The 22,776-nt window shown below is 36.6% G+C and overlaps 1 protein-coding gene and 1 pseudogene across 7 annotated transcripts in view; both read left to right on the top strand.

Annotated features, from left to right (window-relative positions):
* DMD (dystrophin) overlaps positions 1-22,776 on the top strand; it is a 2,261,655-nt gene that overhangs the window by 887,389 nt on the left and 1,351,490 nt on the right. For all 7 annotated transcript variants that reach the window (XM_070462101.1, XM_070462106.1, XM_070462102.1 and 4 more), the window contains 4 exons: positions 3,373-3,486; positions 4,429-4,584; positions 10,801-10,971; positions 18,087-18,269. In XM_070462101.1, coding sequence (XP_070318202.1) covers positions 3,373-3,486; positions 4,429-4,584; positions 10,801-10,971; positions 18,087-18,269 — 624 coding nt within the window. The remainder of the gene's footprint in view (positions 1-3,372; positions 3,487-4,428; positions 4,585-10,800; positions 10,972-18,086; positions 18,270-22,776) is intronic.
* Positions 20,266-20,382, top strand: LOC139033201 (small nucleolar RNA U3; annotated as a pseudogene).

Here is a 22,776-nt window from a genome sequence, read left to right as displayed (position 1 = left end):
GTCTATCAGACCTAACCCCTTGAATCTGTTTGTTTACATATATATAATGGGTGAAGGAGCTTCCCTGTTTATGCAGAGCTAAAGAATCTGCCTCTACCCAGGAGATGTGGCTTCGGTCCCTGGGTCAGCAAGATACCCTGGAGAAGGAAATGGCAACCCACTCCAGTATTTTTACTTGGAAAATCTCATGGACAGAGGAGCCTGTGGGGCTATAGTCCATGGTGTCACAAGATTCAGACATGACTTAGCGACTAAACCACCACCACCAAATAAAGTTATCTGCCAGGTAATATGGTCACATAATTTCACCAGCATATTTCACTTGCAATTTTATGTATAAATTTGATCCCATCACCTTACACAAACCAACTTCTACTGACTTAATTTGTTTGAATAGTGCCACCTAATTACCCAAGCATTAGTAAACCAACAATTGCACTGTAGTCTAAAGTTTAAAACATCTGGTGATGCAGGTGATATCTCTCTTATGTGGTAAATTATTGCAAAAAATGTTAATGCTGGCCAAAAGCTTGAAAGCATCATGGCATGATGGAAAAGCATCAGAATAGCACACTTCTGAATTTAATTCCCAGTGCAGCTACTTGGTTGTTTTTTCTTACCGTTCACAAACCAAAAGACCCAGCAGTTTTAATTATTATTAAAAACACAACATCTCCAGTAATGTTTCTTGATGTATGAACATATGCGTACATGCATACACATACACACACATATAAAAACACATTTTTGCCTGAGCTCATGGCAGAAGAGGGTACAGTTATGCAGTCCTTGCCATCAAGGAGCCCATGTCTGGTGAAGGAGAAAGGTGAGTGTATCCATTCCCTATTGCTGCTGTGATAAGTTGCTGTAAATTTAATGGCTTGAAACAGCACACATATATTGTAGTTCTGGGTATCAAAAGTTCAATGTCAGGCTCAGTGGGCTAAAATCAAGGTATGGACAGGGCTGTGTCCTTTCTGGAGGCTTTAGGAGGAAATTTATTGCCTTCATGGGAAGTAGATGGGGAAACAGTGGAAACAGTGTCAGCCTTTATTTTGGGGGCTCCAAAATCACTGTAGATACTGATCGCAGCCATGAAATTAAAAGACACTCCTTAGAAGGAAAGTTATGACTAACCTAGATAGCATATTAAAAAACAGAGACATTACTTTGCCAACAAAGGTCCATCTTGTCAAGGTTATGGTTTTTCCAGTGGTCATGTATGGATGTGAGAGTTGGACTGTGAAGAAAACTAAGCGCCAAGGAATTGATGCGTTTGAACTATGGTGTTGAAGAAGAGTCTTGAGAGTCTCTTGGACTGGAGGGAGATCCAGCCAGTCCATCCTAAAGGAGATCAGTCCTGGATGCTCACTGGAAGGACTGATGCTGAACCTGAAACTCCAGTACTTTGGCCACCTCATGTGAAGAGTTGACTCATTGGAAAAGACCCTGATGCTGGGAGGGATTGGGGGCAGGAGGAGAAGGGGACAACAGAGGATGAGATGGTTGGATGGCATCACCGACTCGATGGACATGAGTTTGAGTAAAGTCCGGGAGTCGGTGATGGACAGGGAGGCCTGGCATGCTGCGATTCATGGGGTCACAAGGAGTCAGACACAACTGAGTGACTGAATTGAACTGAACTGAACTTTTAGTTTTGGGAAATTACAATCTTGGTTCATGTTTCCATCTTCATCCTTAAAGCCAGGAGTGTAGCACCTCCCAATTTCTCTCTTATACTCCTGCCTCTATCTTAATAAGGATCTTTGATCATTTTGTGCCCATTTGGATAACCCAGGATCATCTCCTTATCTTGATATCCTTAACGTAATCACATCTGCAAATTCCTTTTTGCCATGTAAGGCACCATATTGACAGCTTCCAGGGATGGGGGCCTGAAATCTCGAAGGGTCATTGTTTAACCTGTCAGGGTAAGTAGTAAAACAGTGCAGTGAGCATGACAGTGGAAAGAGAAGAAAAGCAACACAGACTGGGAAAAGGAGTTATGATTTGTTCTTGGGATATGAGTTATCTGACTACACCTGGAATATGTAGAATTTAGGCACCTAATAAAAGATGGAGAAAGAGTTCCTGACAAAATGAAGCAGCATGTTCAGTTAACTGAAAGTTGTTCAATATTGGAGAGATAAACGATGTGCCTGGAGATTAATAAAAGAGGTGATTGGAGAAGTAGTCTGAGGGCAGATCAGTAATGAGTTGGATGCCATGCTTTGGAATATGAATTATAATCTAACCATGATGGGATTAACATAATGACAATGTAGAACTATTATTGGTACTTCAAGAGGAGGGAGATGAAATAATATATTTTTTAAACATCACTTTGAGAAGAAGAAGGAGGTGAGAAGAATATTGGTACCACTGGGGAGAATGGGTTAGAGTAGGGTGAGACAGAAGTAGATACCAGAAAGAGCTAATGTAGTTGTCAAAGAGGCAGTGGTGAGATCTGAACTAGGAGAGTGGCGATGTGGGCCAAAGAGCAAAGCTAGATTCAGGAAATGTCAGCCAGATAATAATGTTGAAGGCTTTAGATTTAGTCAGATGCTTTTAAAGTCATTATTATTTGTTGTATTGAAGAGGGAAATTTCTGAGAAACACACATTTTCAATAGAAATCTAATTAAGAAAGGACAAAATAGCACATCTGGATAGCATAGTTGAATTGTAGACAGATAAAGAAGTTTGGCAAACCACACACTTGAAATGTACCCCTAAAAGGAGCCAGAAAAATGGCATTATGTGAAAAAAAATAATGGGATGTACTTGGCTATTTACAAATGAATAAAGATGACATTTTCCATTTGATCATTATGTCAACTTGGTCGAGCAAATCAGAAATTAAAAGCACAAGTTTTCTTTCTTTAAAGATGACAACATCTTGGTCTGAAAGTTCTCTGCTGGAGGGGCTATTTAAACTGTCAACTGTAGAAAACAATTTGTGGAAGTTCAGGTTTAGGGAGGCTATAAAGACACCATTACATTGAGTTTATTGTTCATAGTTTGTTTTATGTACTGTAAGGGCACATTGTTAGTATTATCATGAGTTGTTTTGTAACTTAAAATTTCTCTAGAGGGGGATATGATTTAATGTTCTCAAGAGTAACATCATAAAACCACATTTGGTAGTAATTTTTTATTTTTAACAATAGCAGACTTCATACGCCAGTGCTCATAGAGCAGACCATAAAAATGCAGTCTTAGTGGAAATATTCTTTTCCTGAAGAGCTACTTAGAGATATTCTTCAACCATGGGAATTGTTCGCGGGCTTGTGTTCAAACATATCACCATGATGAATTGTGTCGAGGGAAATCAGCACCCCAATAATGTGTTAAAATGGGTCTCTGATTCCAGAATCACATAAAAACCTTGAAGAAGTGGATGGCTGAAGTTGATGTTTTCTTGAAAGAGGAATGGCCTGCCCTTGGAGATTCAGAAATTCTTAAAAAACAGCTCAAGCAGTGCAGGGTAAGATTTTTATATGACACTTCTTTATATGAAGACTTTGATATGGAAACTATTATTTAATGATATCAATGGTTCTGAACCAGGGGCGATTTTGTCCCCCTAGGGGACATTTAGCAATGTCTGGAGACATTTTCATTTGTCTCAACTTGAGGTGGGGTAGATGCTGTTGGTTTCTAGTGGATAGAGGCCAGGGGCATATCTTAATATCCTACAATGCAAAGAACAGCACCGCACAACAAAGAATTACCCCATCCAAAAGGACAGTAGTGCCAAGGTTGAGAAACTGGGTAAATAAGAGAGAAATAGACAAAATATTGTCTTTTATTCAACACTTACTTTACAATATTATTTTGATATAGCATGCAGTTTAAGCTAAAGGTAAATGATGTTTTTTGAGCTACTTGTTATATCTTATTACAGATTGTCATTAAAACTATGTTGCTCTTTCCATGTATGTCACACTGTAGTATGAGACATGTATTTTGAAATAATTTTTATCATGCCATTGTCATGCAGTGGGAGGAGAAAAATCTAGCTCTTTCAAGAACTTTCTTTGTGAATAAAAGCTTTAAAAGCAAAACCATTTTATCAATAACCTTCACAGCATCTTGCTATAAACTGCTGCAACATACTATGTTAGAAATCAAACCTCCTTCAAAAATAGTAATTTATAAAGCTCATCATTGTTGCATTGTTTTTGAACATGAAGTATTCAGTTTATTTGCTTTTGTAGCTAATCTAAGTAGACTATAGATATATAATTCCACATTTCATTCATACCATAAAAAAGGAACATTTTTTGTAGTATATATTTCAGATTTTAAAGGGAAAAATTCATGTGTAGTGTCATGATTCCTAATTATATGTTTCTTTGTAGCTATGTTGCATTTCTAATTGTTGTGGTAATTTTTTCAGCTAACTTAAATTGAGTTGTTTCCTTAGCTTTTAGTCAGTGATATTCAGACAATCCAGCCCAGTCTAAACAGTGTCAATGAAGGTGGACAGAAAATAAAAACTGAAGCAGAACCAGAGTTTGCTTCTAGACTGGAGACAGAGCTCAGAGAACTGAACACTCAATGGGATTACATATGTCGACAGGTATGTCCCATCTCTTTTACGTTGGCTTGCTCCATTTTAATTATGATTTCTTAATGTCTCCCTTCACCATGGACCTTTTAAAAAGTTCAGTCTCTGTGTTGATGCTTTAAAGTATGGTTAAGTAAAACTAGCCTTTGTCTAGCATATAAATTATTTTCATAGTATATATTTAAATAGTGTGTATTCATCTTATTGGAAGTCCTAAAATGATCTTATTGAATACAGCCGTCATTCTGAATAATAAAGCCCTTTTCTTAGGCATTATTTTTCTTGAATCTTTTCTCCAAAAGACTGCATAACTTAATACATGTAATTGGATCAACAAAGATAGTTTACAATTCTATACTTGATACAGAAATAAAATGAATGAGTAAAACATTCATATGTACAAATATAAATATGTTTCTCTTTTGATTGTAAGATTGATGAGTTTGGCTTCTTCAAACATCTCTTTCAATAGATGGATTAAGATTGGGAAATAGTTGAGAACAGCATAGTAGAAAAAAATATAAGATAAATGTACATTCATATCTGAGTTCCTCATTTTTATATGGAAGAGTGTTTTATAGATATTTATTTCCAATTTCAAGATTAAATTGCAGAAGAGTAAATATTACATACAAGTAGCATACATCAAATACTTCTGGTTCAAAAGTGAAATTTTGACCTAAAGCAATGATTACTTTTTAATACACCAATACCTTTTTTGAAGTTAATGAGAGGTTTCATTTTATGTGTATTAGAGCCAGTCAGTCTTTCGTTATTTCTAAGTAACCTTTCAAAGTTGAAAAGAAATCATGCCAAAAGGCAAAAACTAAATTTGAAAAAGAAAGAAATTGAGCCGAGGAAAAGTCAAGGCAAGTCACCCAGCTAATACCATCACTGACAAATGCTCAACTGTTCTATTAACTCACGGATGAGATAGCCCGGGGTCAGATAGCTTGCATTCTTCTTCTGGATTAAGTCGGCTCTAGAAGGGATGTTAAGGAAAAAAAATAATATTACTTAGAGAATAGATTATATCATTGATGTTTTCCTGGAAGGCCAGTATGAAAAGGATTTGTTTGTTGAATGTTTTTAATGGATGAATAGAAAGAGCAGCACCAATTTATTTAGAGCAAGGGAGGAAACAATAGCAAAAAAAAAATCTTTATGCGAAAATGGATGGGAAAGAAGAGTCATTAATTTTCTTATAAAGCACAGTGAGGATTTACTATTCATACAAAGTACAATGGGGAACTATTAGACGTTTAGGTATAGGAGTGGCATCATGTAAATATTTGCTATATATTCCTCTTATATGAAAAGACTGAAGGGCACCAGTGGAAGCATGTAGGAATTACAGTTTTCAGGTAGGAAATAATACTGGCGAATAACAGGGGGAATATTAGTGGAGATTGAGAGACACAAAGAAATTTGAAATGTATAATCCTCTTGTGACTCTGTGTTTGGTTGACTGTCCAAACCTCTTCCAATAATTTTCCACGTTCTTCCACAGAGACAGAAGTGATTTGAATTCTTGTTGCTGTGATTCATTACTGTTTCTTGTTTTTATGTACATTTTCCCATTATACAGTAAGTAGCATGAGGAAGGGGGTGTGTTATTCTAGGCAACCTGAACCAAAGTGCTTGTGTCAGTCAAACTTTGTAGAGACTCTGTACTTCTGGCCACCTCCAGCAAGCTTATCCCACTCAATGTGATCATTTATATTTCTTGTTTCTTCTAACCAATTAGGCAAGTTCTTCCTTGTTGCATTTTTGATCGGGGCTTTCACACTCACTTCCACAATCATTACTCTTACTGCTAACAACACAATTCCTTTCTTGATTTTATGTTTTATTAGACCCCGTTAGAAATGGCAGTACTTGATGAAAGATAAGGCTTGTGGAAAGTTCAGGGTGACAGGGAGGGAGGGATCAAAGCATAGTCAGAGTTTTCTGTTTTGAGCAACACTGTTGGACACCACACCTTCTATGAAAGAAGGAAAAACTGTGTGCTAAGGGAGAAACATAATTGACCAGCTTGGTAGAATGATCAGTGCTTCTACTTTGGTCATGTTTATTTTGGAGGTGTATACAGTCAAAATGCATCTGGAATCCAAGTGGGGTATTTAAACTGAGCATATAAACTATATGCAGAGAAATAAAGATAACATCTATGTAACTCCTATCTGACAATGAAAGAATTTGTCAGACCCACCCTCCCTCTGAATTTTTTGCTAAATTAGATGAAATAAGAACTCTTATGGATGGGGAAGACTTCCTTGTGGATGGAGAGGCAAACAATGTGTAAGGGCAGAGGCTCTGGACCAGGTTGCTTGGGTTTAGATCTTGCCCCCACCATAAGCTACCTCTGTGAACCTGTCAAAGTCGCTTTATCTCTGCACTTCAGTTTCCCAGTCTTTACAGTGTGATGATATTACTACTTACTTTATAAGAATTTTAACATTCTTCTATAGTTAAATGAGTTTGTGTGTATAAGGTGTGTAGTTCTTTTTTTTTCCATTTATTTTTATTAGTTGGAGGCTAATTACTTTACATCATTGCAGTGGTTTTTAGTTCTGTATCTAGCACAGAGTAACCACTATGTACATACTTGTTCAATAAAATAAACAAGAGATGAAATAGACATAAAGCTGCATATATAAAATTATAAAATATGTGTAATTTCTAAATAATGTATAGATATATATTTTAATTATTGGTGACTATAAACTTAGAGTTACCAAGAAACACTGGATTGAGTGTCAAGGCGGGTGCCATTCTGGCACCTTGCAGATCATTATCTTTCTCTGATTCAGTACATCTTTTGGGTTCAGTCATCCACAGACCCCTGGGTCACTCTGCCTCATTCATTACATATTTAACACCTAGCTTACTGTTATTCCTGTCCTAATTCTGGGTGATTTCAGTATCTTCTTAGATGGTTCTTCCCATTCCTGAGCCCTCGGTTACTTAAAATCCACTCCAATGATTTTCATCTTCTACCCTGCCTCAGCCACCCACTCCCAGCTTCATAACCTAGACAATGTCTCTAGCAGTAGCGTCTTTATAATTTTACCCTTGAGCATCCTGCCCTGCAGCCTCCAGCATACACACAATACAGCCACCGTGGAGCCTGTATGGAGATTCCTCAGAATTAAAATAGAGCTGCCCGAGGGTCTAGCGCTCCCACTTCTGGGTATATTTCCAAAGGAAACAAAATCAGAATTTCTCAAAGAGATGTCTGTACACCCAAATTTATTGCAGCATTACTCACAATAGCCAAGATAAGGAGACAACCTAAGTGCTGGTCAGGGAGAAACACATAAAGAAGATTCAGTGTGTGTTTGTGTGTATGTGTGTGTATACATATATACATACACACATATATACATACATATAGACAAAGGGGTATTATTCTGAGAAAGAAGGAAAGCCTGTGATTTGCAACAACCTGGATGAAACTTGAGGGTATTATATTAGGTGAAATAATCCAGATAGAAAAAAACAAATACAGTCTTATCTCAGTTAAACATGGAATCTAAAAAAGTCAAACTCAAGAGAGTAGAATGGATATTACTAGGGCTTAGAGAGTGAGGGAGATGAAGAGATTCTGGTTAAGTGGTACAGACTTCTCATTTATGATGAGGGAGTCCTTGGGATCTCAAATTCCACGGACAGTGGAGCCTGGCAGGCTACAGTCCATGGGCCTGCAAAGTCAGACACACCTGAGTGACTAAGCACATACATAGCCCATTTACAATATGATGACTATAGCTGACAATTCTATATTATATAAAGTATTCTATAATTTCTTTACATATGAACCTTGCTAGGAGAGTAAATCTTTAATGTTTTCATAATAAAAAGAAAAATGGTAATTATGTGTGATGATGAAGACATTGACTAATCTTGTTGTAATCATTTCACAGTAGGTGTATATACCTTAAACAGCGTTTTAGATCAATTGTATCTTAACAAAGGTTGTGGGGGAGTGGAGTGGGGTTGGGCAGTGCTGAATGTTAGATTTACAAATTCTGGAACAGGAAACATGAAGAACTTTCTGTTTTATAAAGCAGTTGATGCAGTGTAATCTGCTGAAACTGCAGGGGTGGACTGGGCATTTCAGGCTAGACAGTTGGCATTACTCAGGTAATAAAGGTGAAGGAGAAAGTATGATTTTAACCTCAACCTTTTCACAGAAATCCTTCTAAAATGTGAAACCACAAAAAATTCATCTCTTTCTGATCAGATGTAGAGCAGAATGTTAAATTTGGAAAAGACCTTGGAAATCATCTAGTCCAACTTTTAGGTTAGTTAAGAAGTGGAGATAAATGGAGTGATGTTTCCAGATTCACTTAGCTTGTTAGTGATTGATTCCAGGTATCCTGATTCCAAAGCTGGTGCTCTTTCCAGTGCACTCATTCTGTCACTTCAAAATGACTTCCTACTTTTCTTTCCTTTTAAAATCACTCCTGATCCCTTTCTTCTGGTTTCGTTTTATAGCATGCATTATATATATATAGTTTTTTGCTACAAGTCTTTGGCTAAGTTTTGTTAGTCATTCTAATATTATTGCCACTGTGCCAACCACCTCCAAAGATTATAGCAGAATATCCAAGTAGAAATTTAACAGCTTGTTTACTTGGGCTTATTATAGGTTCATTGACTATGCAAAATCATCTTTGTACTTTAACTAGTATAATTGTTTGATATGTGGTTCTAGCTGTGTTATAATGAAACATATACTTATATTTCAATAGGTCAAGTTCTACTTTCTCCTAGGAGAGTAAAGTTCTTTAAGTAGCTTTAATTTAACTACATTAGGCTTAAGGTAGTTGTAAAGTATAAGAAAAATTAACATGAACATGGTACTGCATATATTTTATATTTGGTAAAGTACCATGAAAATGTTGTTTTATTAAAACTATGCCTTTTATATTAAGACTTTAAATTACAGCTGTATTATTTAAAAGATACATTCTATTTAATCCCAGAGAGAAGAATAACATCATTTGAGTAGAGTTATTTTTTAAGGTAAAAGAGATGCACTATGTATCGTTATTCTAATACTAAATTGAAATTTTCCCTCAGTGTGCTACAGCAGAGTACTTTGAATAAGCTATTAACATGCGTGATCTCTTGGGTATTTTAAGTTTTGCTATCTTTCTAGTTAAAAAGTAATACATTCTGTTATAAAGTTAGTATTACAGAAATATATGAGACTTTATAAAGCAAGAGTCTCCTGTCACACATGCTTTTTTACACCTTTTTTAATGTAAAATTATATACTAGACAGTTTTTGCTTCAGTACAGATGCATCAGTGCTCCATGATATCCCATTCTGTATGTGTACATGTGTATCCCACAATTTCTTTAACTAATCTTCCATGAAAGCACCTTTGGGTTCATTTTCAATATGTTGCTATCTTCAAAGCTGAATTAAATAGTGTACATGCAACTATGTACACATCGTTTTATATGTGGGAGAATAGGCTCAAACGGATGACCATTAAGGCATTTAATGCATTTTGCCAGTTTACTGTCTAAAAGGTTTTACTGTGGTGTATATTTCCTTCAACAGGTATGAAACCTTTGTTTTCCCACATCCCTATTCAAACCTGGCATTCTAATTAGGCTTTTATCTAATCTCATATTTGAAAATATACTAATTTAACTTCATTTGCTATTATTTAACTATAAATGATACGAACATCTTTTCACATATATATGGCCTCATTTTAATTTTATTTCTGTGAATTACATGACTGTATATTTTATTCATTTTCCTTTTTTATGAGAGTTTTCTATAGGTATATGATTATTAAATCCCTGGGATATTTGAAATTATAAAATGGCATCAAAGAGTGCAAAGAATTTCTACTTCTATGTATGCCAATAAATTCAGTTTTCCAACTGAAACGTATCATGAAAAAATGTTTTTCTTTACTCTCCATTTGCAGAAATGAATTACCATATACAACAGCTAAATTGTGGTCTTAGGGGAATCTGTTCATTATGCCAAGTAAATGCTTATATCTTATTTTAACACTTATGTGAAATTAAGTGTATCCAATTGCCATGAGTTATTTTCCTCTTTCATGCAAGCTATTTACTTCTAGCTTCATCTTTTCCAAGCTTTCTATTATTTACAGACTCGTCAATAATAGTATAATGATAATGTTTTATGACTTTGAGTATTCATGCTTTACTTATTGGTTTGTTTTATGGAAGGTCTATGCCAGAAAGGAGGCCTTAAAGGCAGGCTTGGATAAAACTGTAAGCCTTCAGAAAGATTTGTCAGAGATGCATGAATGGATGACACAAGCTGAAGAAGAATACCTAGAGAGAGATTTTGAATATAAAACCCCAGATGAATTACAGACAGCAGTTGAAGAGATGAAGGTAAAAGAAACCAGATAAATTGTGATTCTGCACAGTCTGCTCTTTTTTTGGTTTAATAGTAGAGGTTGCATTTTGATTAATTTAGCTTCAACTTTGATATGCATTGTATAGAATGCTTAAACTTTTTATTTATTAATTTTATGTATTGTGGTAAAAACATAAATATTGATAATCACAGTTTGGAACATTATCCCCTTGAAATTATGTACTATTAAGAGATTAGACTCAGCTACTCATATCAGATGTTTCTAGCTGATGCAAATTCAAACTGGAAAAGTGTCAAAGTGTTGGTGAAATGACAGTTGAAAATGTCGTCAATAGGCTTTGTTAATTTTGTGCTTTAAAGGGGTTTCTTACAATTTGGCAGTACTAAATATTTCAGCTGATGGTCTTTAATATGGATGAAAGACTGTATTTACATGAGCTTCTCTTGAATCAGTAAGGTAAAATAAATAACATTGATTTAGGACCAAGGACTTGCAGGTGAAGCCAGGTAATTGAATCTGCACAATGGCATTGTAGTATGGCCCTGGGCAACTCAGTGGTCAGTGTAATCCTCTTATTTTTCATGTGTAAATCATCTCATTTCATAACTTGAAAGTATGAACTGAAAAATAAAACTTGCATGTAAGTGAATTGCCTATCTCAGAGTGAGCACTCAATGATTTGCACCTATAATGATAAATATCTTCACATAGTAGCAATAACACATTATTTAACATTAGCCTAGGTGAACTATTAATAGATATTTGTTTGGTTTGAAGCCTCGTGACAGAGCAAAATCATTTTAGAGCCAAACACTTGGGTCTAAAACCTGCTTTGACCCCTTGCCAATTGTGTAACCTTGCGCAAGTCACATAAACCCAGTGAACTTTCATTCCCTTGTTTGTGATCTGGATATCACAATACCTGCTTTTCAGAATCATGTGAAAGATGAAACATGAAAGTCCTCATGTAATACACAAAGTAGATGCCCCAAACTAGTAATTATTATTATGATTTTTATTATCATTGCTGCAAGGTAAGAAATTAATTATATGTACTTTATTATATAGTTTATATGATTATTCAGTGAATATTGTAATTAAGAGCAGAATGTATGCACATGAATTAAGTACAGATGTTTAACTGTATGTTACAGATATTTACAGATATTTAAACTCAGATGTTTAAATATCAAAGGTATATTATGGCTTTAGTTACATGTAGAAAATAAAATTAAAATATAGAAGAGTGACTACATTTGGGAAACAGTAATAGTGTCTAGAGTATTAAACGCTAGAAAATCATTCTCATGTAATAATATAATACACCATTTATCATGAAATATTCATAAATTCATGAATTCATTCATTTATCAAGAAATATTGTATACTTACTGTGTCAAACACCCTTCTAGACATAGCATATAGTAGTGAGCAATACATAAAAACCCCCTGACTTCTTAGAATTTACATTGTCATTGGTGTTGGGGCAGGCAAAGAATGGAGAAATAAACTCATTTGAGATCATGAGAAGTTGCCTAAAAATAAGCCAATGTTGTGAAATAAATCATAGAGTCTAGTTGGGAGTTGAGGGTGGTGAGATGCTGTTTTACAAAGGGTTGATATGTAGGGTATTTGTGAGGAATTATATTTAGAATGAGATATGAATCATAAGAAAAAGGCAACCTTACAGAAGTATTATCGGGGCACATTCCAGTCAGAGGGAAGAGTTCCTGCAAAGACCCTAAGGCTTTCTGGGAAGAGAATGAAGCCCACCTATCTGAAGAGAGTAAAACAGGACAAATGACCTGAGATGATTTGGAGAGGCGAAGTAGGTATCTGCTGACACAGCAGATTTGTGGGACATGGGGTGGGTTTCATTCTAAGTGAAATGGCAGAGCCGTCAGGAGGCCTATAATTATTTTAGGTTTGACTGTGGGGAGGTCACCATGAGGGAAGTTACATCATTACAGAATATGAGAGCTGGAGTGTATTTTGAAAGGAAACTTGTTTACACGTCTCTTTGTTGGTCAGAAAATAGATATTTAGTTTACTCCTAGTCACAGGCTTTATCTGAATATATTGCCCTCTATCCCTATTCCATTCTAAGCCACTCTCTCCTATGCCATCTCATTCCATTCCATACTGTCGTGTGAAGCCCGTGCCTGCCCATTGCCTTTGCCCTCACATCTCAGCCCTTCATGGCGGTTCTTACCATCGCTTCCTATGCTGCGTAGCCACGGCTTCAGGTCCCAAAGTAGAGAATCAGCAGTCAGCACACGTTCAGCTGTTCTGTTTTTCCCAGTTCCTCCATTTGTCTCTGGCCCTTATCCCTCATTCCTTGAACCCTTTGCTTATCTGGCTAACTGTTCAGTCAGATCGCTTTTTCTTGTCCAGTCCAGGAGAGTAGACTCTCTCAAATTTAAAACTAATTTATAAAAAATCCCTGACATGAGTGGCCCAGCCCCTCAGTCCACATTGATTCGCATGTTTATAAAAACTGATCTAGCTACAACATCTGTGCATATGGGCGTAATAGTGAAAAGAGGAGCAGCTCAGACAGCCTGGCCAGTAGCAGCAAAGGGAGTTGGCGTTTTCTGGTCTTCTGTCTGCCAGTCAAGGTAATTGCTTTGGGTCTGTCTCCCTACACAAAAGGGAGTGATAGACCCTTGTCCAGGCCTTCACCTGTGCTCGTGTTGAGAGCACATTTATCTTTATTGCTGGAAGAGAGTGATAAACCTACTGTGGCATCTCTCCTCAATATACTCAGATAAAAAGTAGAGACTTTCTTCTGTTTCTTTACTTTCTGCTCCTGTATTTTACTTGATAATCCTGTTTTTGACTTTTTTCTCTGTGAACAATGTTTTTTATATTAGCATCAAAGAGACAAGGGAAGTGTTTGATTAAAAACATCTTATTCCAAATGTCTTTAGGAGGCCTGCAGTAAGTCTATATTGAATTTTCTTTTTAATATCAATCCCTTTTAAAAAAAATTCTGGAATTTCAGTTTTTCATTATTTTCTTTTTAATTTTTTTTTACACCATGTTAACTCCAGTCCTAGGTTTACCTGGACTTCAGTTCAGTTGCTCATTTGTGTCTAACTCTTTGTGACCCCATGGACTGTAGCACGCCAGGCTTCCCTGTCCATCACCAACTCCCAGAGCTTGCTCAAACTCATGTCCATCGAGTTGGTGATACCATGCAACCATCTCAACCTCTTTTGTCCGCTTCTCCTCCTGCCTTCAATCTTTCCCAGCATTAGTTTTTTACAATTAGTTCTTCACATCAAGTGGCCAAAGTATTGGAGCTTCAGCCTCAAGCATCAGTCCTTCCAATGAATATTCAGCACTGATTTCCTTTAGGATTGACTGGTTGGATTTCCTTGCAGACCAAGGGACTTTCAGGAGTCTTCTCCAACACCACAGTTCAAAGGCATCAATTCTTCGGCACTCAGCCTTCTTTAAGGTCCAACTCTCACATCCATACATGACTAGTCAAACCACAGCTTTGACTAGACAGAACTTTGTTGACAAAGTAGTGTCTGCTTTTTAATAGGTTTGGTCATAGCTTTTCTTCCAAGGACCAAGTGTCTTTTAATGGCTGCAGTCACCATCTGCAGTGACTTTGGAGCCCATGAAAATAAAATGTCATTGTTTTCCCATCTATTTCCCATGAAGTGATGGGACGAGATGCCATGATCTTAGCTTTTTGAATGTTGACTTTTAAGCCAGCTTTTTCACTCTCCACTTTCACCTTCATCAAGAGGCTCTTTAGTTCCTCTTCTCTTTTTGCCATAAGGGTGGTGTCATCTGCATATCTGAGGTTATTGATATTTCTTCCAGCAATCTTGACTAGCTTGTGCTTCATCCAACCTGGCATTTTGCATGATGTACTCTGCATATAAGTTAAATAAGCAGGGTGACTGTATACAACCTTGACGTACTCCTTTCCCAATTTGGAACCAGTTTGTTGTCCCATGTCTGGTTCTAACTGTTGCTTCTTGATGAGTATACAGATTTCTCAGGAGGCAGGTAAGGTGGTCTAGTATTCCAGTCTCTTTAAAATACCCTCACTTAATATACATGCATTTGCTGTTCTCATTATGTGGGGGACAGGCTAGAGCAATGATTCTCACAATGGAGTGAGCATCAGAATCACTTGGAAGGCTATTAAAACAGAGTTCTATGGCCAACCCTAGGATTCCTGATTTAGTGAATCTAGGCTGGACCTTGAGAATTTTAATTTGTAAACAGTTTCCAGGTCATGCCCAGGAGTAAATTTGGTGGTTCCAAGGAACCATACTTAGAGAACCACTGGTTCAAGATACTGGCAATGAAAGGTGTCTGAGCTTATGATGGTTAGCTTTCTAGAAATATATAGAACAGGGGACTTCCCTGGTGGTCCAGTGGTTAAGAATCTGCTTTACAATGCAAGGGACCCAAGTTTGACCTTTTATCTGTGAAAATGCCATATACCATGGAGCACCTAAGCCCATATAACACACTACTGAATCAGTACTCTAGAACCCACGAACTGCAACTAGTGAGCATGCACACTGTTTCTACTGAAGCCTGTGTGCCTAGAACCTATGCTCCACAACAGGAGAAGCCATCACAATGAAAAGCCCACGTGCAGCAATGAAGACCCACCATGGCCAAAAATAAGTAAATAAATCTTTAAAAAAAATTATATGGAACAAAAGCTACCACTTGTGAGGAGGATTATGCCTAAACTATACCATTTAGTTTTCTGTCTTTAGAATGTAGAAATTATCAAACTCAAATCCAAAGCCTACAACATATTTGAATACCCTCTTAATCATATAACCCATGGTTGCCCATGGTGTGTATTCTCCCTCATCACCAAAAGAAATAAACTCAGCTTGTTCAACTGTGGGAGTGTTGCTGTGGGTTACTATGAAGACTAACCTTGAGATGAGCTTTCAAGCCTAAGTACAATGGAAAAATTGCTCATGGTCTCCTTTTCTCATATCTTTCTTCTCTGAACATTTTGAAATTATAAAACTGATTTTTAAAAAAGAAGTTTTGAATGTCTAAGTAGCAAGGGGAAATATTTCTCATTATGCATTTTTAATAGTTGCATGGGTTGTTCATAACTTGTATAAAATGCAATTTCATTCACTGGATGCACTGGATTCGTGTTTCTCCTCCTCATGGAGGATTTGAGATAGACTTAAGACAAGCTGTGTGAAAGATGACATGCAACTCCCAGGATGATTTACTTTAAACTCACTGAACCTCAGTTCTTGGATGTATAACATAAAGAAAACAAAACTCATTTCACACGATTTTGTTAAAGCTCCAGTGAGTTCACACATATAACATGTCATGGCACACAGCAGCCCACACCAAGTGATTAATATTTATCAAAGTCTTTTTAATGCTAAAATTGCAATAGCCAAAATATTGATTTGTGTTGAACAAATTCCATGCTCAGTGTCAAAAAACAGATTTACTTTAGAATTTTGAAATAAAATTTCAATTGATTTAAATCAGTGAAGGAAATAATTTAATAGTCAAAAGAGCTTGCATTTGCCATCATATTTTATACATATTAAGGCAGTATGGGCCTAAATCCAAAGACAAAACAGGATCATGTTGAAAAATAGAAAGGCATTTTATAGCTGACTTTGTCCATTTACCTGCGAGAACCTGAATTTCTTTACCTGAGTGCTTCTGAGGCCACCGAATCCCACTTTTCCCATCTGAGTCTGGCTTCACATACCAGGAAATTAACATTTCCCCAACAGTGTTCAACCAATGATGGGAGATTGTGTGTGAATTTCTCAGTGCCCTCACCCTTGAGTGGGATAAACCTGAGCCGTGTGTTTCCTGCACTTCCCAGGTGGCTCAGTGGGAAAGAATCTGCCTCCCAATGCAAGAAGATGTGGGTTTGATCTCTAGGTCGGGAAGATCCCTGGAGAAGGAAATGGAAACCCACTCCAGTATTCTTGTCAGGAAAATCCCATGGACAGAGGAGCCCAGCAGGCTATAGCCCATGGGGTCGCAAAGAGTTGGACATGACTGAATAACTGAACACACACAGACACACACACACACACTCACACATGTTTCATAGACCTTCCTAGCAGGATTAAACTTGTCACCAACAGCAGTTGCTGGGTTTAATAAGTATACCCTTCCAATCTCCATTTTTTTCCCATTCCCTACCTCCCTACCACTATTCCCTTCACATCATACATAAATGACTTATGCTTGAAAGCTCATCTCAGTGTTAACCTTCATTGTAACACACTGACCAACAGCAACATTCTGTAGTTGTACAAGTTGAGTTGATTACTTTGGCAGTGAGGGAGAGTACACACCATAGGCCACCATGGGCTATATGAGTAAGTGGGTATTCAAACCTATTGTAGGATTTGGATTTATGTTAGATGATTTAAGCGGGGGTTGATTTAAGGGAGAGTTTAAGGGCTTTGCTTTGGATTTCATGTTGTCGCCAAGTAGGAGTAATTCTATGATTGGGTATCTTAATGCATTTTTCCCGGAACAAGAGAAGACTTAGTTGTTGAACATATAATTGATAAAGACTCAGCAGTGACTGACTAACCATGATAGGGAAGTATCTGATCTTTCTCTTTCTTGATTTCAGTTACTTAACACTTTTCTGTTATATGTTCCCAAATACAGCATTAAGAAGACTTATTTCTGTTAATTATCTTTTGATTTAAATAATTATATTTGTACTGATTTCATTATTCATCCATCTGAGCAATTTATAAGTGGTTTCCATTCTGTCCTCTGAGGTTTTTTGAACCTAGTTAACATTGAAATATTTATTTCTTGCTTATTTTGTGTGTATGGATATATGTATGTGTTCTCCACAAATACACATCTGCATACAGACTACTTTTCAAACTATTCTGATTAAAGATCTGTTATATTCTGAGTATATTTTTCCTGCGAGTTTCCAGTTGTAACCAAACTGAAATTTATGAAAGTGATTGGAGTCAGTATTGGATTTATTTTTATTAATCTCATTCTAACAGAGACATTACAAGGAAGAAAGATTATGATATGTAGAAATGCATCTTAGAAGTCAAATCATTGCCTTGCTATTAAGAGAGCATTTTTTTTTTAATTTTTCAGAGAGCTAAAGAAGAGGCCCAGCAAAAAGAAGCAAAAGTGCAGCTCCTCACTGAATCCGTAAACAGTGTCATAGCTCAAGCTCAACCTGCAGCACAAGAGGCTTTAAGAAAGGAACTGGACACTCTGACCACCAACTACCAGTGGCTCTGCACCAGGCTGAATGGAAAATGCAAGACGTTAGAAGTCAGTCACTTTTCTTGACCTTTATCAATTACTACATGTTAACTTACGGTTGTATGTGAAGCATAATGATTAAGAACATGAACTCTGGTTTAGGTACTGCTTAGGCTCAAATCCCTCAGTCAGGCTAACTTACAAGTTAGCTACTGGGAGCCATTTGCTTAACGTTTATAAACCTACCTCCTATCTGTAAAAAGGACTTAAAAATCAAAGGATGTTGAGAAAATTAAATGAACTGTTATTCTGTTTAAAGTGCAGAGGGAGGCTGAAGAGGGAAAGGATATATACGTCTGTGTGTGTGTGTGTGTGTGTGTGTGTGTGTATGTTTATATCACTATGACTGATTTGCATTGCTGGATGGCAGAAACCAACAGAACATTGTAAAACAATTATCCTCCAATTAAAAGAAAAAAAAGTATTTAGCCTAGCACTCAATAAATGTGAGCCGCTCCCTGTCTAGATCTTTTTATTATGATAATTATTAGGTCACAAAATCCCATGAATAAGTTTTCTCAAGATTTATATTGGGTTGGCTAAGAAGTACGTTTGGGTTTTTCTATAAGCTGTAATGGAGGTACCCAAATGAACTTTTTAGGCAACCCAATAGAAACTGGCGTCTTAATTGATTACCATGTAACTGTATCAAAAACAAGCTATGATTCTCCCTGGGAAAGTATTATTTGCTAACAATGGGTATATTGCCATGGAGCACAAAACTTCACCTGCTATCAAATGCTGATGCTACCAGATACAGCAACTAGTTAGGCTTTAAGTGCTTCCCTGGTAGTTCAGTCAGTAAAGAATCTGCCTTCAGTGCAAGAGACCTGGGTTTGATTCCTGGGTTGGGAAGATCCCCTAGAGAAGGAAATGGCAACCCACTCCAGTATTCTTGCCTGGAAAATCCCATGGACAGAGGAACCTGGCAGGTTTCAGTCCATGGGTTGCAAGAGTCAGACATGACTGAGCGACTAAACCACCACCACCAAAGCTATATAAGTATCTCATCAGGGAGATTTTCTGGGGAGAAAGTTTATCTTCTTATAATTGTCTTTATTGATTGCTGTGCCCTACAGAGTTCTTTACAAGACATTGTCTACCTAGCATTTTTTGGACATTTTACATAATATTTATTATCATAAGCCCTGCTTTATCTTTTCCACATGCTTTAGTCCTTGGGTTATGATTCTCTGAATATGTCTGCTAAGTAATTCAAGTGTCTCAATTGATTACCATGTAACTGTATCAAAAACAAGCTATGATCCTCCCTGTGAAAGTATTGTTTACTAATAATGGGTATAGTGCCAAGGAGCACAAAACTTAACCTACTATCAAATGCTGATGCTACCAGATACAGCAACTAGTTGGGCTTTAAATTAAGCCAACTTCTCCTGTACAAACTGAATCATCTTTGTGCATAATATTGATAAAGAATCCAGGTATACCATTATTGTTGAAAAACATGATTGTTTATGGAACTTTTTTATATTTAGAGACAGATACAAGTCATGGGCTTCCCAAGTGGCTCAGTGGTAAAGAATCTGCCTGCCAATGCTGGTGACAGGAGTTTGATCCCTGGGTCAGGAGGATCCCCTAGAGAAGGAAATGGCAACCCACTCCAGTATTCTTGCCTCAGAAATCCCATGGTCAGAGGAGCCTTGCGGGCTGGAGTCCATGGGGTCACAAAAGAGTTGGACACGACTTAACAACCAAACAACAGCAATAAGTCATAACCTGTAGAGTTGTTCAGTTGCTAGGTCCTGTCCGACTCCTTATGACCCCATGCACTGCAGCACCCAGGCTGCCCTGTCCTTCACCATCTCCCGGAGCAGACTTATGTCCATTGAGTCAGTGATGCCATCCAACCATCTCATCCTCTGTCGTCCTTTTCTCCTCCTGTCTTCAGTATTTCCCAGCATCAGGGTCTTTTCCACTGATTCAGCTCTTTGCATTAGGTGACCAAAGTACTAGAGCTTCAACATCAGTCCTTCCAATGAATATTCAGGGTATACTTTCAGGGATCATTTCTATAGTTCATTACTAGAGAAGTTTCTCTGAATGTGTAGAGCACCAGTAGAGTAGAACTTTAAAAATATTAAAATAATATCTTTTGCTCTGTACTCAAGATTACCAATATTACAACTCCCAGGTTTCTCCATTATCAGTTCTACTTCCATCTTTATTTATCAGTCCCTGTTCATTTTTTATCCAATTTACTCCTCACACACTTGACTAGTGCCTTAATAGTTCCCAGGAACTATTATAGCTGCTGAGGATATAAAGGGAAATCTCTTTGATTCATGCTATGTCAGTGCTACAGAAAATAAAGAATGGAGAGGAAGAGATGGCACTGATAGTTTCCAGGAAATCAGAACTGATTCACTATTTGGTTATATGAGAGAAGGACTTTTTATATCTAGGAAGTTGCTTTCTGATAGTAGTCAAATAAAACATTTTAATATTATTTTCTTAAGTTCTTAGTTTCCTTGCATCTTCATTGTTCTTTGCTTTGTATTATTCAAGTTGTTCACTTAAAAATATTCTACTCCTCCAGGAATCTGTTTTGGGGTATATTTTCCAAAGAAATATTTTATTTTTGTATTAAGAACAACATTTTTAATATTTTGTAATGAATTATCCTCTAATTTCTCATCTGTAATGACACTTCTAAAGTTTCCTCTTTGTAAAGTTATCAAATTATTTAGCCTGTGTTTATTCCTTCTCCAGTAGTTTGGAATACATATACTATTGATTTTATTTTAATGGGACCCTTAATTATTATCTTGAATACCTTGATCATAGTATCCACCAATAATAAATATTTCTGTGCACCTCTGTAACAATGATGTAGCAGAACCACTAGAATCGTTTAACTCTGAACTTACTTCCCATCTTCCATATTATTGTTGTACCTCATTTATTATTTCCCTAAGTTATCAGTATCATTGCCACTGTGTTGTTGAAATTATTATTTATTTAAATTTGCCACCACTATTTTACCAATTTCTGTGATACTTTTTCCTTTTTCGTATATTTCTTTTGCTTCTGCTCTTTCATTGAGTGTGACGAGCAAGTGCTCTCAGATTTTATATGGCTAAAAATACCTTTTTGCCCCCTAAGTGTTGAGAAATAGCCTAGCTGACCATATAATTATGCTCGGGGAGTTATTTTTTACAACAGTGAAAAATGGTATTCTATTTTCTTCTGAAATGTCTTGCTGTCAAATCTGCTGCCAAATCATTATTTCTTTTCAGTTTTCTTTGGTATGTTTTCATTTTCTCTTTGTCTTTGATGCTTTACAGTTTTAGTCTATTTTTCTATGTATAATTTGCTTTCATTTATACTTTGTCACCCGGCATGTTAATAAGAACAGAAAAAAATATTTCTCTTTTTGGTGGTTTCCAAAAGTTTTAGAGAGAGATTTTCTTTCTCCCAATCTCTCCATTCCTTCCTAGGAGAACCTTTATTGGATCTATGAAGAATCTCCCCATCCTGTATTCTGATTCTTGATTTCTCTTTAATATTTTCTGTATTTCTATTATTATTTATTGGGTTCTGGATAATTTTCTAAAATTTGTCTTCCAGTTCTCAAATTCTCTCTTCAACTGCCTAGGGCATAACTTAATCTTTGATATATAAATATATTCATCTCTATCTGTATACACGTCTATCTCTGTGTGTGTGTGTGTGTGTGTGTATTTTTTTCCAAGGGCCATATTTTCCATTTCTCAAGGTTTTACTTACTTGTTTTGCAAATCTGTCTCTTCTTTTCTACCATCTTCAGCTTTTTTGTAATTATCTCTGTTTTTTCCTTGAAATGATTTAAATATATTTGGGTGAGAAATCTCAACTTAATGAGTAATAAGCATGAAACAGTTTTGTTTGTCCAATAACTAAAACCAACCAGGTTAAACTCCATTTAAGCCTATAGTTGGCTTTTTAAACAGCATTTCATTCTGATACCATCTGTTTTCATTTACTTTTAGTTATTAAAATTTAGTCTGATAAATTTTGATCTCATACTTTATTAAAATCTTCCACCAATTTAATCTTGTGGATTCAGTAATTTATACACAGGTGGGAGTGAGAAAAAAATGAGCTTACAGTTCCTTTATCTCAATTTCTGGATAATAATCTTCTAATTCTGGTATATGGGAGGCTAAGGAAGGAGAAACGCACCCTTTATCTGATGTTCTTTTCTTGGCTGGGTGCAATTGCTATTAACATTTTGTTAACACCCACACACATCTGTGATGATGTGTCTGTTTTCACCAGACTCTGTAGGGTATCACTACTGATCCGGCTTGTTCTCTATAGTCGTGTTCGGATGGAGAGCCCAGTTGGCCTTATGCATATGAACTGTGAACCTGAAAAAATATTTCCTGAGCATACATGATAACCTTGGAGACTTCAACAGGAATTTCAGGCTGACTCTTGCCAGTAGCCTTATAACACAGTGAAAATTAAACCCTTTTTACTCAGGCTTTGTGATATCCTGGAGTCTTACCCACCA

Source organism: Odocoileus virginianus, chromosome X, assembly GCF_023699985.2.
Source record: "Odocoileus virginianus isolate 20LAN1187 ecotype Illinois chromosome X, Ovbor_1.2, whole genome shotgun sequence".
Classification (NCBI taxonomy): Eukaryota; Metazoa; Chordata; class Mammalia; order Artiodactyla; family Cervidae; genus Odocoileus; species Odocoileus virginianus.
The sequence above is the reverse complement of the archived record's forward strand: the minus strand, read 5'-3'. Positions and strand labels throughout refer to the sequence as shown.